The 12,373-nt window shown below is 40.5% G+C and overlaps 1 protein-coding gene across 1 annotated transcript in view; it reads right to left on the bottom strand.

Moving 5' to 3' along the window:
* Positions 1–10,398, bottom strand: part of GPR180 (G protein-coupled receptor 180) — a 33,520-nt gene extending 23,122 nt beyond the window's left edge. The window contains exons 1-2 of the mRNA XM_047756179.1: positions 9,920–10,398; positions 7,056–7,214 (exon numbers count right to left, since the gene is read on the bottom strand). Coding sequence (XP_047612135.1) covers positions 7,056–7,214; positions 9,920–10,064 — 304 coding nt within the window. The 5' untranslated portion in view covers positions 10,065–10,398. The remainder of the gene's footprint in view (positions 1–7,055; positions 7,215–9,919) is intronic.
* Between the last annotated feature and the right edge of the window lie 1,975 nt (positions 10,399–12,373).

Genomic DNA, 12,373 nt, shown 5'->3' with positions numbered 1-12,373 from the left:
GTTGGGAAATACTTGAAGTGAGGCTGTGCTAAACCTCATGCAATCCAAGACAAAGTCTCATGCAATAACGACCTGTTCTACCCGAATGCCAATAGCACCCTCTTTGAGCAACACTAAATGATGTCCAAGATCCTTTCTTGATCTAAAACTATGATTCTGACCTACGAGGAACTGCCCACCACCATCACGGTGTTGCAGGAGAGCAGGATCTCAAACAAAAACACGTAATAGACAGTAGAAGAGGGAGAGGAGAAAGCCTTGGCCCAGCTACTTCCCAACTTCATGACTCGTCATACACATGACTTAACCTCTCTAAATTTGCTTCTTCAGTAGGAAACAAAATACTTGCCTGTCTGGCTCAGAGTTCTTGTGAGGCGCAAATGAGACAGTATATGAAAATCCGATGTAAGAGGGTCTGCTTCTATACAAAGTAGAGTATTCTTAAAATACAGGACTATGATGGGCCTAATGCCCAAGTCTAAACTGCCTCCCCTGCATGCTGGTTAGTCTTGATCTTTTCCTCAAATGGGAAAAAAAAAAAAAAAAAACCCAAACAGACCTTTTTAATAAATAAAAGACAGGACTTCCCATTATGGCTCAGTGGTAATGAACCTGACTAGTATCCATAAGGATGTGGGTTCGATCCCTGGCCTCAATCACTGGGTTAAGGATCCTGCGTTGCTGTGGCTGTGGTGTAGGCTGGCAGCTGTAGCTCTGTCTCAACCCCTAGCCTGGGAACTTCCATATGACATCAGTGTGGCCCTAAAAAGACAAAAAAATAAAAATAAAAAATAAATAAAAGACATTTCTTGAGGTACCTGTGGAAATTTGCATATGGAAGAGATTTTGGAGGACATTATGAAATTAGTCATTTTCTTAGGTGAGTAATGGTATTGTTATGCTAACAGTAAAGATTATGGAGAATAATGTCCTTACTCTTGTAAGACGTATGCTGAAATATGGTGAACTGCTCAAGACACCCACAACTTATTTTTATTTCAATTAAAGGCAAGAATCACACTAGGCAGAATGACCCTCATCAAAAAAACCTACAAACGAAAAATGCTGGAGAGGGTGTGAACAAAACAGAACCCTCTTACACTATGGTGGGAATGTAAATGGGTGCAACCACTGGGGAGGATAGTATGGAGGTTCCTTAAAAGACTAAACAGGAGTTCCCGTTGTGGCTCAGTGGGTTAAGAATCCAACTAGTATCCATGAGGATGGGGGTTCAATCCCTGGCCTCAATCAGTGGGTTAAAGGATCTGGCATTGCTGCAAGCTACAGTATAGTCTGAAGGTGCAGTTCAGCTCTGGCATTGCTGTGGCTGTGGCGGAGGTCAGCAGTTGCAGCTCTGATTTGACTCCTAGCCTGAGAACCTCCATATGCCATGGGTCTGGCCCTAAAAATGAAAAAAAAAAAAAAAAAAAAAAGACTAAATATAGAACTACCATATGATCCAGGAATCCTACTCTTGGGGCCCATATCCAGAGAAAACCATAATTTGAAAAGATACATGCACCCCAAGGTTCACTGAAGCACTATTTAAATAGCCAAGACATGGAAGCAACCTAAATGTCTATTGACAGAAGAATGGATAAAGAATGGTACATATATATAATGGAATATTACTCAACCATAAGAACGAATGAAATAATGCCATCTACAGCAACATGAATGGACTAAGAGATTACCATACTAAGTGAAGTAAGTCCAAAAAAGACAAATATCATATGATATTGCTTATATGTGGAATCCAATGAAAATGATATAAAATAATTTATTTGCAAAACAGAAAGGGACTCAAAATCAAATTTATGGTTACCAAAGGAGAAAGGTGGTGAGGGGGGGTAAATTAGGAGTTCGGGATTAACATCTACATACTGCTATACATAAAAAGGATAACTAACAAGGACCGACTATATAGCACAGAAAAATCTACTCAATACTCTGTAACACCCTACATGGGAAAAGAATCTGAAAAAGAATGGATATACGTAACAACTGATTCACTTCACTGTACACCTGAAATTAACACAACCTTGTAAGTCAACTATATTCTAAGAGAATTTTTTTTAAAAATGACATAATACAAATATAAAGCAAACATAACAAAATATTAAAAGTACGAAATCTAAGCCAAGTGTATACAGATGTTGGTTGTACTATACTTTCAACCTTTTTGTATAACTGAAAATTTTCCTGACAAAAAGTTGGAAAAATATTATTTATAGGTTATCTTCATAAATGAGGTGCAGGTGCATCTAATAAGGATTCAAATTTTGAGAACTTAAACTTTACATTTGGGAATTTCATTACAGTAGTTAAACTGGAAAAAATGATTTTGTTAATAACACCACAGCATTTTTTTTTTTGGATATCTTAATTTAGCTGGCATTTAAACTGTTTTCTTACTCCACAGCTTCTGGACAAATGCAGCAAAGACTCTAGCTTCTGTGAAATATTTGAAGACCTTTAATAAGAATGCAACATATGATCAATAAGACACTCAGAAATAAGGCTTTTGAAATGTGCCCTCGCAATTTTGTAATCTGGACTTGATTACAGAAGGGCTCTGCTATGCTGAGATTTTCTCATTTGCACTTTTTCTCTTAGATAAAACAATATAAAAATTAACCATTATATTTTTACCAATATGCTTTTTCATGTTTCATTTTTAATTATGTGGCTCTACAGCAAATAAAAACAAAAGTGTGCTTCATAAAGTGATATTGGCCTTAGTTTTTGTCTTTGCTGTGTTTTTCAGTAAGCCTAGGAAACAAGCCTCTTGACAAAACTGTGTGGTCATTGTTTTTGAGACAAAAGACTACAGCCCAGCATGCTTATTCTATGCTGATATAATTAGTATTTCGAATATTAACAAAACTTGACTTGCAGAGAATGGGGTTGAATGGCTAATTGCCCAATAATATTATGAAAGGAAATGAATGCTGTTAACAAAAATACCCAGAATAATACACTAACACCTTTAAGTACTTTATAAATATAGCAAGTGTACAAAAGAAAATATATGCCTATGATGTAAAAAGACAGTACTGAAAATGTTTTATGTACAAAATTAACTTAATTCTTGTAATCTGACGGCAAATTTTTTGCATAGAAACTCATCATTTTCAGAACATTTAAATATCTTGTTTGCTTTAAAAACCTACAAAATAGTTTTTGTCATTAAAAAAATCTGATGTTCTATAACGTTACTAAAAGAGAAAACAGGAAGACTAAAAAGTAATTTCTCAAATGTTAGTTTGGGAGGACATATAATCACAAGCAACATTCAACAATACGAGATTTTTCAAATCTACTCATCTTTTCATAGTTCACTGGCAGCAATAACGTTTTACATAGGAGTTAGGCAGAGTTAATGAGCTTTTCACCAAATAGGTGAAAGGCTATTAATTCTTAAAAGTCTCATTAATGGCCAGGAAATGAGAATTATTTCTATAAAGAACTATTTTCAAGTATGTGATAATTCTACATTGTCATGAATTTAAGGATATACTCTTCGTCTCAATGCATCAGAGCTTCTAAAAAATAACATGCTATAATAATAATACTATGACTATGACACATAACGTATAAAAGTTGAAGAATACATATATTGTTAAGACAGCTTTTGTTACTGGAAAAAGAATTGATTAAATACATAGAAAGTGGTGTATATGCTACTAGTATTTAATTTGTTTCAGGCCTCCAAATTTAACAAAAATTCCTCATTCCTCAAAAATTCCTGTTTCCTGAGATCTCCCATTTCAGTAATTCCAAAGAATATCTCTGCACTTATCAAAGTAGGGAAGGTTCGGAAGGGAAAATAGAAAAAGAATAAACAGCAAGAGGTTTTTTAAATGATAGTTCTCTACATATGCAACGCCACCTGAAGAGTTATAATTAGACTCACAGCATTTTAGGACTTTCAGGAACTTTAAAGAAAACAAACCCAACTTCCTTGGTGTAAAGATAGGTAAGGGGCAGCTCAAAGATAACAAAAGCTTGTTATAAGTCACAAGCAGTGATTCTTAATCTAGCTCTCTTTCCAATGCACCAAGTCTCCCTGTATACATAAGTTCTGGGAGTGAAAGTATTTGACTGATACGAAAATCACATTTTTGCAAGTATATGGCATAATATTGATCATGTAAATTTAAAAAATCAATTCCTATGGGTCAAAGCATCAAACAGCCTGATAAGTTTTTAATAGACAAAGGAAAAAATTTTTGAGGTGCCAAGTACAAAGCAAATGACCCACCAAACAAAAACCCTTCAAGCACAAAGCGCAATGACAATTCATCCTACAAATACTTAGTCAATGCTAATCTGAGCACTAAATTATCATAAATTCTCACTCAGACTATCATAAATTTCCACTCATAGTACCATGTAACTAACATTCATAATTCATATCACCACTGCAATTTCACAGTGATCAGATTCACACCCTCAGGAGCCTTAAGGACTGAGAAAGTGTCAGTATTTCAGTCCCTTGATTTATCACTAGTGCCTAGAATAGTATGGGAAGCGCTCAGTGAATGAATGAATGAATGAATGAACAGAACAAAAGAGCCCTGCTGCTCTCACTGATTGTTTTATAACAAATTAATAGGATGAAAAGTAGTACCTATAATAAATGCTGTGGAGGAAAATAAGAGTTATAAAGACCCAAATGTTGGAGTTCCTGATGTGGCGCAGTGGTTAACGAATCCGAGTAAGAACCATGAGGTGGCAGATTCGGTCCCTGGCCTTGCTCGGTGGGTTAAGGATCGGTGTTGCCGTGAGCTGTGGTGTAGGTCGCAGACACAGCTCGGATCCCGTGTTGCTGTGGCTCTGGCATAGGCTGGTGGCTGCAGCTCCAATTAGACTCCTAGCCTGGGAACCTCCATGTGCCTCGGGAGCGGCCCTAGAAAAGGCATAAAGACAAAAAATAAATAAATAAATAAATAAATAAATAAATAAATAAAGACTCAAATGTTAAGCTCATAGATGAAGGAACTAAAACAGGAAAGGAAGAACAAGTGGAGGAAATGCCTAACCAAGGCCCAGGGCGGCACTAAAACAAAACCGGCACTACAAATAAAATGAGGCAGGAGGGGGCGATGCTCTGAGATGAAGCTGGGGAGCATACAATGGCCAGACTCAGAGGGCTTTGCTCACAGGTTAAGGAGGGCCGCCTTTGTCCTAAGAGCAGTAGGAACCCACTGAAGTATTTAACAGTGTGCTGAGGCGTTCCCATTGTGGCACAGCAGTAACAAACCTAACGAGTATCCATGAGGATGTGGGTTGGATCCCTGGCCTCCCTCAGTGGGTTAAGGATCCAGCGTTGTGGTGAGCTGTGGTGTAGGTTGCAGACGAGGCTCCAATCTCACATTGCTGTGGCTGTGGTGTAGGCCAGCAGCTGTAGCTCCAATTCGACCCCAAGCCTGGGGACCTCCATATGCTGTGTGTGCCCCCCCCCCAAAAAAAGCATAAGTAAATACATAAATAAATAAAAATAAAAGTGTGGTGAGGGTGTGAATGTGACAGATCAGACCAGCAGTTCCGAAGGATCACTCTGGTTACAGAAGGGGACCGGAACAGCAGCAGTGGCCAGCCACGAGCTACAGTTAAGAGATTATGGCAGCCGGGGATAACACGGTGAGGGGAGAGATGAAGAAAGGTAGATGAATTCAAGAGACATTTAGAGGTAACTTACTAGATTGAAAGGGAGTAAAGAGATCAAAGCGGGGAGTGGGGGAAGACTCCCTGGATCTGGTTGTTCACTGGACAGTTCGCGGTGCCAGGGCCTGAAAGGGGAACACTGGAAGAGGACAGGTTTGGATGGGCAAGGGTGGGCGTTCAGTTTTGGATATTACCAGCCTGGGAACAGAAGGCTAAAACTTCTCATACATATAGAGAACACTTAGCTGAGAAAACTGGTATAGGAAGGAAAAGATAATTGCTAATGAGCATCTGCAAGAATTTCCCAGGAAAGTTCTGAAATTCAGGGTTGGGGTAAATATCTTTATGTAAATAACTGTCTTTTTAATATCTGAATCCAGTCATTCAGACTTCTTCAGCGTACTGTCAATGTCATCTCACAAACCTAGAGAAAAGATCCCCATGACGGGTGGCAAGGACTGGGGGCTTGTACTCTCATCCCTATTCAGGCGGTAGAGGAACCAGACAGCTGCTAAGCCGAGGAAGAATGAATGCTTGGTAAAGGCAGTGTTTTACCAACTAGACTAAAAGAAGATTCAGAGACTTACAGATATGCAAAACATGGTAAGGGAAATGGGAGCAAGGGGGGGGGATAATTCCTATTTTTTCTCATGGATGTTTCACATTCCTAATTAACAACCAACTGACTTCCAAGGGGTAAAAATGGGTAACAGGACACATGCTCTTCACTTCTACAGCCAAAACATTTGCACGCATTCTGGATGGCTAACACTCTCATGCATGGGACAGTGCTGATGAGAATGGAAGAACCCAAGGACTGAAGCAATTAGAATAATAAAAACAGAGCCTCTCTTGAGGCAGACCTAGGGGTTTACAAACGATGTGGTGCTAGCATATTCCAAAATGACATATTGTGTCACCAGATGACTAGGTCCCATGTTCCAATAACACATTGCAAAACAGCATCACTTGGGCTAAATTACACAATTAACTGAGATAAAGCATGCTTAGTGTTTAGCTCAGTTCTACCAGACAATAAACATTCAACAAATGTTATCAGTCACTCCATGCTGCCACTGGGTCAAAATATATCTGCCACATGGTATGAATTATGTGACATGTAAGAAGTCTGAATGAAGAAAAGCACATCTTTATAAATTATCTAAATTATTATAGTTTTTTCCCAAATATTCTGAATAAGAAGGGGAAAAGGTATTCTGTCTTTTGATCAAGGAAAAGATTAGTTTCCTTAAACTTCATGGAAAGTGCACCAGACAAGGTGTCAACTGAGTGCGATGTGTGTTGTGCCATGAAATATCTTGATCTACTCAAACAGTGAGGAAAAAAACCATACATAATGATCAAAGCAAACAGGACATACTCACTTGTCAACTGAGCTTTGGATAGTTTTTCACTACAACTATAACCATTACTGCCTTCCCGCAGCTTCAGCAATTCCCGGGCTTGGAACAGGTAGAGTTTAGCTTCCTTTCCGACAGCTACCGCTATGTTGTTGATTCTGACACACAGAAGAGCATGGTCACCTGGACATTAAAACAAAAATTATTAACTAGTGTGGTCTTGTATGGAACCGAGATGGGCAGGCAATTCAATACCTCTGTTTATCAAGATGGGAACTGAAAGAGCACAATTTTTCCTAAATCTCACTTTCACCACCAGGTAAATCACATTAGGTAGACCGTCCCATTCAGATACAAGTCACCAGATTACTCGCATTAATTATCCAAAACAACATGTGGTGTTTCCTTGTACTTTAGCTGATAACTGATGGCTTTTCACTGAATAAACAGCAGCATCTGCCCTATGCAGACATTTACTGTCATAGAATTTTGCCTCGTTTTACAACCATGCGGCATCTTTAACATTTGTTTACAAACTATAGAAATCTCCTGACAAAGTTTCTTTTGTTTTTAATATAACATAGCTGTTAATATTTATTCTTTTACTATAAAAATAAACACAGCTCATAATAAGAAAGTTTAATAAATGAGTCTGAAGGGAGACCTTTTAGACCCGATATAAAGTTTGACATCTGTGACTTTTGCAAAAGAATTTTCAGAACACTGTATGTTGTAAGACAAGTCTAGAGGGAGTCTTGTTGCACACAGCAAGTGCATTTAAGGACTAGAACAGAAATGGCAAAAAGTAGCTGTCTCTAGGGAAAGGGACTCTGGGTGAGCAGGGGACTGTTTTTTCCATCTAAAGAGTGTTTATCCTCCTATTATTGTTGTTTTTATTTTACTATTATCACTTTGGATTAAACATTTTAAACAAATTCGGAGTTCCCTTTGTGGCGCAGTGGTTAACGAATCTGACTAGGAACCATGAGGTTGCGGGTTCGATCCCTGGCCTTGCTCAGTGGGTTAAGGATCCGGCGTTGCCGTAGGTCGCAGACCCGGCTCGGATCCCATGTTGTTGCAGCTCTGGTGGTGGAGGCCGGTGGCTACAGCTCCAATTAGACCCCTAGCCTGGGAACCTCCACATGCTGCGGGAGCGGCCCTAGAAAAGGCAAAAAGACAAAACAACAACAACAAAAACCATTTTAAATAAATTTAAATGTATAGTATGCATCACAAAATGCCTAAGTCTCCTATATGAACTGATTACATTATAAATTAGCAACAGCTTTAAAAGGGACTCCAAGGCCCTAATAACATCTAAAAATCACATTCTGATTTAGAGCTCATTATTTCAGTACGGTATAGTCTTAGCACTGAATTCTAATTCATTGAAAATTGGTATCAGTAAAATATACACACAGAGAAAAGTGTGTATGTTAATATACTTGGACACGGTATTCCTCAACCTTTCCTGAGAAATCTGGATTTACTACATGGTTCTCCTTTGTGTTTGCCATTTAATTATTATGAAATATCGGTGTTGTCTAAGCCTGAGTACAAGTCATGAGAAACAAGTCAAGTGACAGCTTCCATACATGCCAAATTTTCTAGGGCTGTCCAGATTGTGCCATTCATTGTGGTGACATTACTATCCCTGTCAATGGTCATAATTACAGCCAATTGATTCAGAAACTGAAAATATTACCTAAAAAAATAAAAAACTGAACTCTTTCTAGAGTTTCTTCTTCATTCACCCAAGGTCTATTTCACATTGGATTTTGGAAAATGGGTTATATCTCCTTTTCTCAGTTATTTTTAAAACTTCAGATTAAAAATAATAAATTAAGTTTCTTCTACCTTCATACCAACAATTCTGTAATTCAAGACTTTCAATTTCTTTCCCAACCATTTAGCTTCTCACTTTTATTATACTCTCCTAAGGATCCTCTCTAGGATAATGCTCTGATCTTGCATCTTCTAACGCTAAAGACCCTATGGGATCTTTATAGGATCCTAAAACCTCACCAAGGCAAATAATTATTTTGAAATACAGTAGTAGTCAAATTAAAAGTACCAAGAATATGTACCAAGAACAACACTCCAATCTCGAGGGTGCAAATAAATAAAGTGGAGAATGAATGCAGATTCTTTCATTTAACAATTATGGATTTTTGCGGGAGACCTAGAAGGGAAGAATCAAATGCAATCTAATTTCAGAAGGACCACCATGGATACAAACGATGAAGCTTCCAGGGCACACTTGCATGCATTTCTGTCAAATTAGTTCTAGGCCTCGTGGTCCATGGTAAAGCTACTCCTTTAGCAGGGACATAACCAAACGGTTCTGGCACTTGTGACGAGATATCAAATTTTTATTTGGTTTCCAAAACCTCTCTGCTGCAAGTAGGTTTTAGCAAATTTATCTTAAAAACAACAAAACCTAGCAAATCTAAGTTCTGGGACTTCAAGTCACACGTGATTACGGTGCCTTAGTGTATACAATGAGGCTGAGACAGGAGTGAGCAAATGATGCTTGGAGGGAAAGATCTGGAAACATCCAGCAGGGGAGTCATCTGCACATTCGTTAGTACGGAGGGGACTGGGGGAAAGGGTCTTTTAGGCGCAGAGTACAGCCACTAATGGGGGGAGGGTACTGACAAGGATCTGGGGAACAGCAACAGAGGGCTTGGCAATAAATGCACGCCACGCTTGCGAGGAGCTACGGTGGGGGTGGCTGCAGGTTATGCGGGAGCGGGAAGCGCGGGTGAGTTGGGTGAAGTCTCCGGCCTCGTCGCTGCCGGCTCCAGGCTCCCCACGCGGGGCGGGAAGGGAGGGGCCCGCGGGGTGGGCCCACACGCCTTTACCCCTCTCCTCGCCCCCGCACCTACCGTGGAACTCGAAGTGGCCGATGCTCTGGCCCTGAGCGTCTCGGGCCGCGGCGCTGCTGAAGCTGCCCCGCAGGGTCTTACCCTGGCTGCCCTGCGGCCACCAGCAGCAGGTGAGAGCCACCGCCAGCAGCCGCAGCCCCCCCATCCCCTCCTCCAGCTCGGCAGGCACACCCAGACCCCTGACAGCCTGCGGCCGCGGCCCCACGTCGACAGCTCCCGGGTGGGGGGCGAAGAGAGCAGGACCGGCGCCGCGGGCCCGTCCCTGGAGACTGCCAGCCAATCAGAAGGACCTCTCCGCCACGAGCCAAAGATATTCGCCAATCAGATGCTGAAATGGGCGGGGCGTGCAGAAACGGGCGTCCCATCACTCCCCAGCCTCTAGGCTAGTTCCCGCCTTTTTTATGGAGAAACCAGGAGGATGTTGCTTCATGTTACGGAAAAATTATTGCCCTCCTCCTCGCCCGGCGCGCGGTGCCACTGCACATGCGCAGGCACGCTGGCCAGGGCTGAAAGATCTTTCAAGGATGTGCGGGATTCGGAAAAAAAAAAACAAAACTAAAAAAGACATACAACAGCACCATTTCTGGTGGAGAGGAATACTCCAGAAAAGCGCATATGTAACTTACTGGACGTTAGTAAGTAACGTCCACTTTAATGTCTCCAAGGCACTTAACTCTACCTGTCTACAATTTAACGCGTGGTCTCTCGGCACCAACCGATTTTCCCTTCTAGGTTTCCTGTCTTCTTGCGTTATGCCATCATCCAGCAGAGGAGACAGCTGAGAATTGGTGGGACACACCCCAGACCCTACCCCTTACACCCCTACATCTATCCAATTCCGTGAAACAGCTTATTGGCGCCTCTTCTGGATAGTTAGGTTAAGAAGTGGCGGCCACGATCCCATCCAGGCCACCAGCTTACCATCATTTATTTGGCCTATGGTAACTGATCTGACAACAGTAATTTTCTCCAAGTGGTTACACACAGTCCATCTATACCCTAGAGCCACAGAAAGCTTTGGAAAATGCAGTATGACTGCATCACTTTCCTTCAAAGGCTCTCAGTTGCCTCAGGACACAACCCTAACTCTTTACAACATGACTTTCAAGTCTCTCAAATTTCCATCTGTTTTTAATGTCTATCCTTACTGAGCCACTGTCAGTTCGCTAAACACACTGCAAGTTCTTCCCTCTGGACTTGTAGCACTTGCCTATCCCTCTGGCTAGAATACTTAACATTATCTACCATTCAACCCCCACATCATCTCACTTTCCTAATTTACTCTTCTTTCCCAAGGCTTAAGGTTAAGAAGCCTTTCTCAAACCCTCAAATCTGTGTTAGAATCAGATTCTCTTACTGCCCTACCAGGGCACTTACCATACTGTCCTGCAAGTGTGTATCTGTATCCCTTACTATATTATAAGCTCCAGCTCATCACAGCTTAGACGACTATGCCTGTCTTGATGAAAGTAGAAACTCAAAATCATTTCATGAAGAGATGTTTATGAATAATGTTCACTTGAACACAAGCTTTTGTTACATATAAGCAAGGTCTCACAACAGACCTCAAAATTTAGAAAAAGAAATCTTTAGGGAACACTTCATGTGCCCGGCATTTTCAGTATCTCTGGCTGACCAGGAATAAACTGGATGTATTAATATTATTTAAAAATAATTTTTAAAATAGCACTTTTCAAATTATAAAAGTAATTCATACAGTTTAGGAAAAAAATGTATGAAGTAAAAATGGAAGTCCTTGTTTCCTCCTTTCCCTGCTTATACTGATACCCAAAGTTATTCCTTGTTAATAGTTTAGGATGGATCCTTTGCATCATGCATTTACAAATATATGGTATCTCACCAAGGTCAGGAATAAAATTGGCCCTGAAAAAAAAATCAGAACTTGGGCCTTGAGTACTTGAGGCTTCTTCTCTTTCTTGTCTTCATAATCAATGTTGTTTTTTGTCTCACTGAAGACAGGTTTCTTGATTCCTCACCTCATTTGAATGAGCACGGCTACAAACAAGTCCCAAATTTATACGTCCTTGGAGTTCAAGAAGAGCAACCAGACTATGCTAAATCCTTAGTGCAATTCCAAATCTCAGGAGGGGGATTCAATAGACCTACTGTGTGTCAGATGCACATCCTGTGGTCTGCCTAATTGGGTCAACTTGTGGAGATCATAAAGGGTAGGGAAGTCTGATCAGATAAAACTGCAAGTATCCACTACAATATATTTTGGTCCTCATTCCATTTTGGTACATTCTTTTCAAAGGCTATAAATTAGTCCATTCTATTTTAAAAAGTGAGATCATACTAGTGGACTTTTTTTTTTTTTTTGTCTTTTTGCTGTTTCTTTGGGCTGCTTCCGCGGCATGTGGAAGTTCCCAGGCTAGGGGTCTAATCGGAGCTGTAGCCACCGGCCTAGCCAGAGCCACAGCAATGCAGGATCCG

This window comes from Phacochoerus africanus, chromosome 13 (genome assembly GCF_016906955.1).
Source record: "Phacochoerus africanus isolate WHEZ1 chromosome 13, ROS_Pafr_v1, whole genome shotgun sequence".
NCBI lineage: Eukaryota > Metazoa > Chordata > Mammalia > Artiodactyla > Suidae > Phacochoerus > Phacochoerus africanus.
Note: the sequence above shows the minus strand (reverse complement) of the source record. Positions and strands in the feature narration are given on the sequence as shown.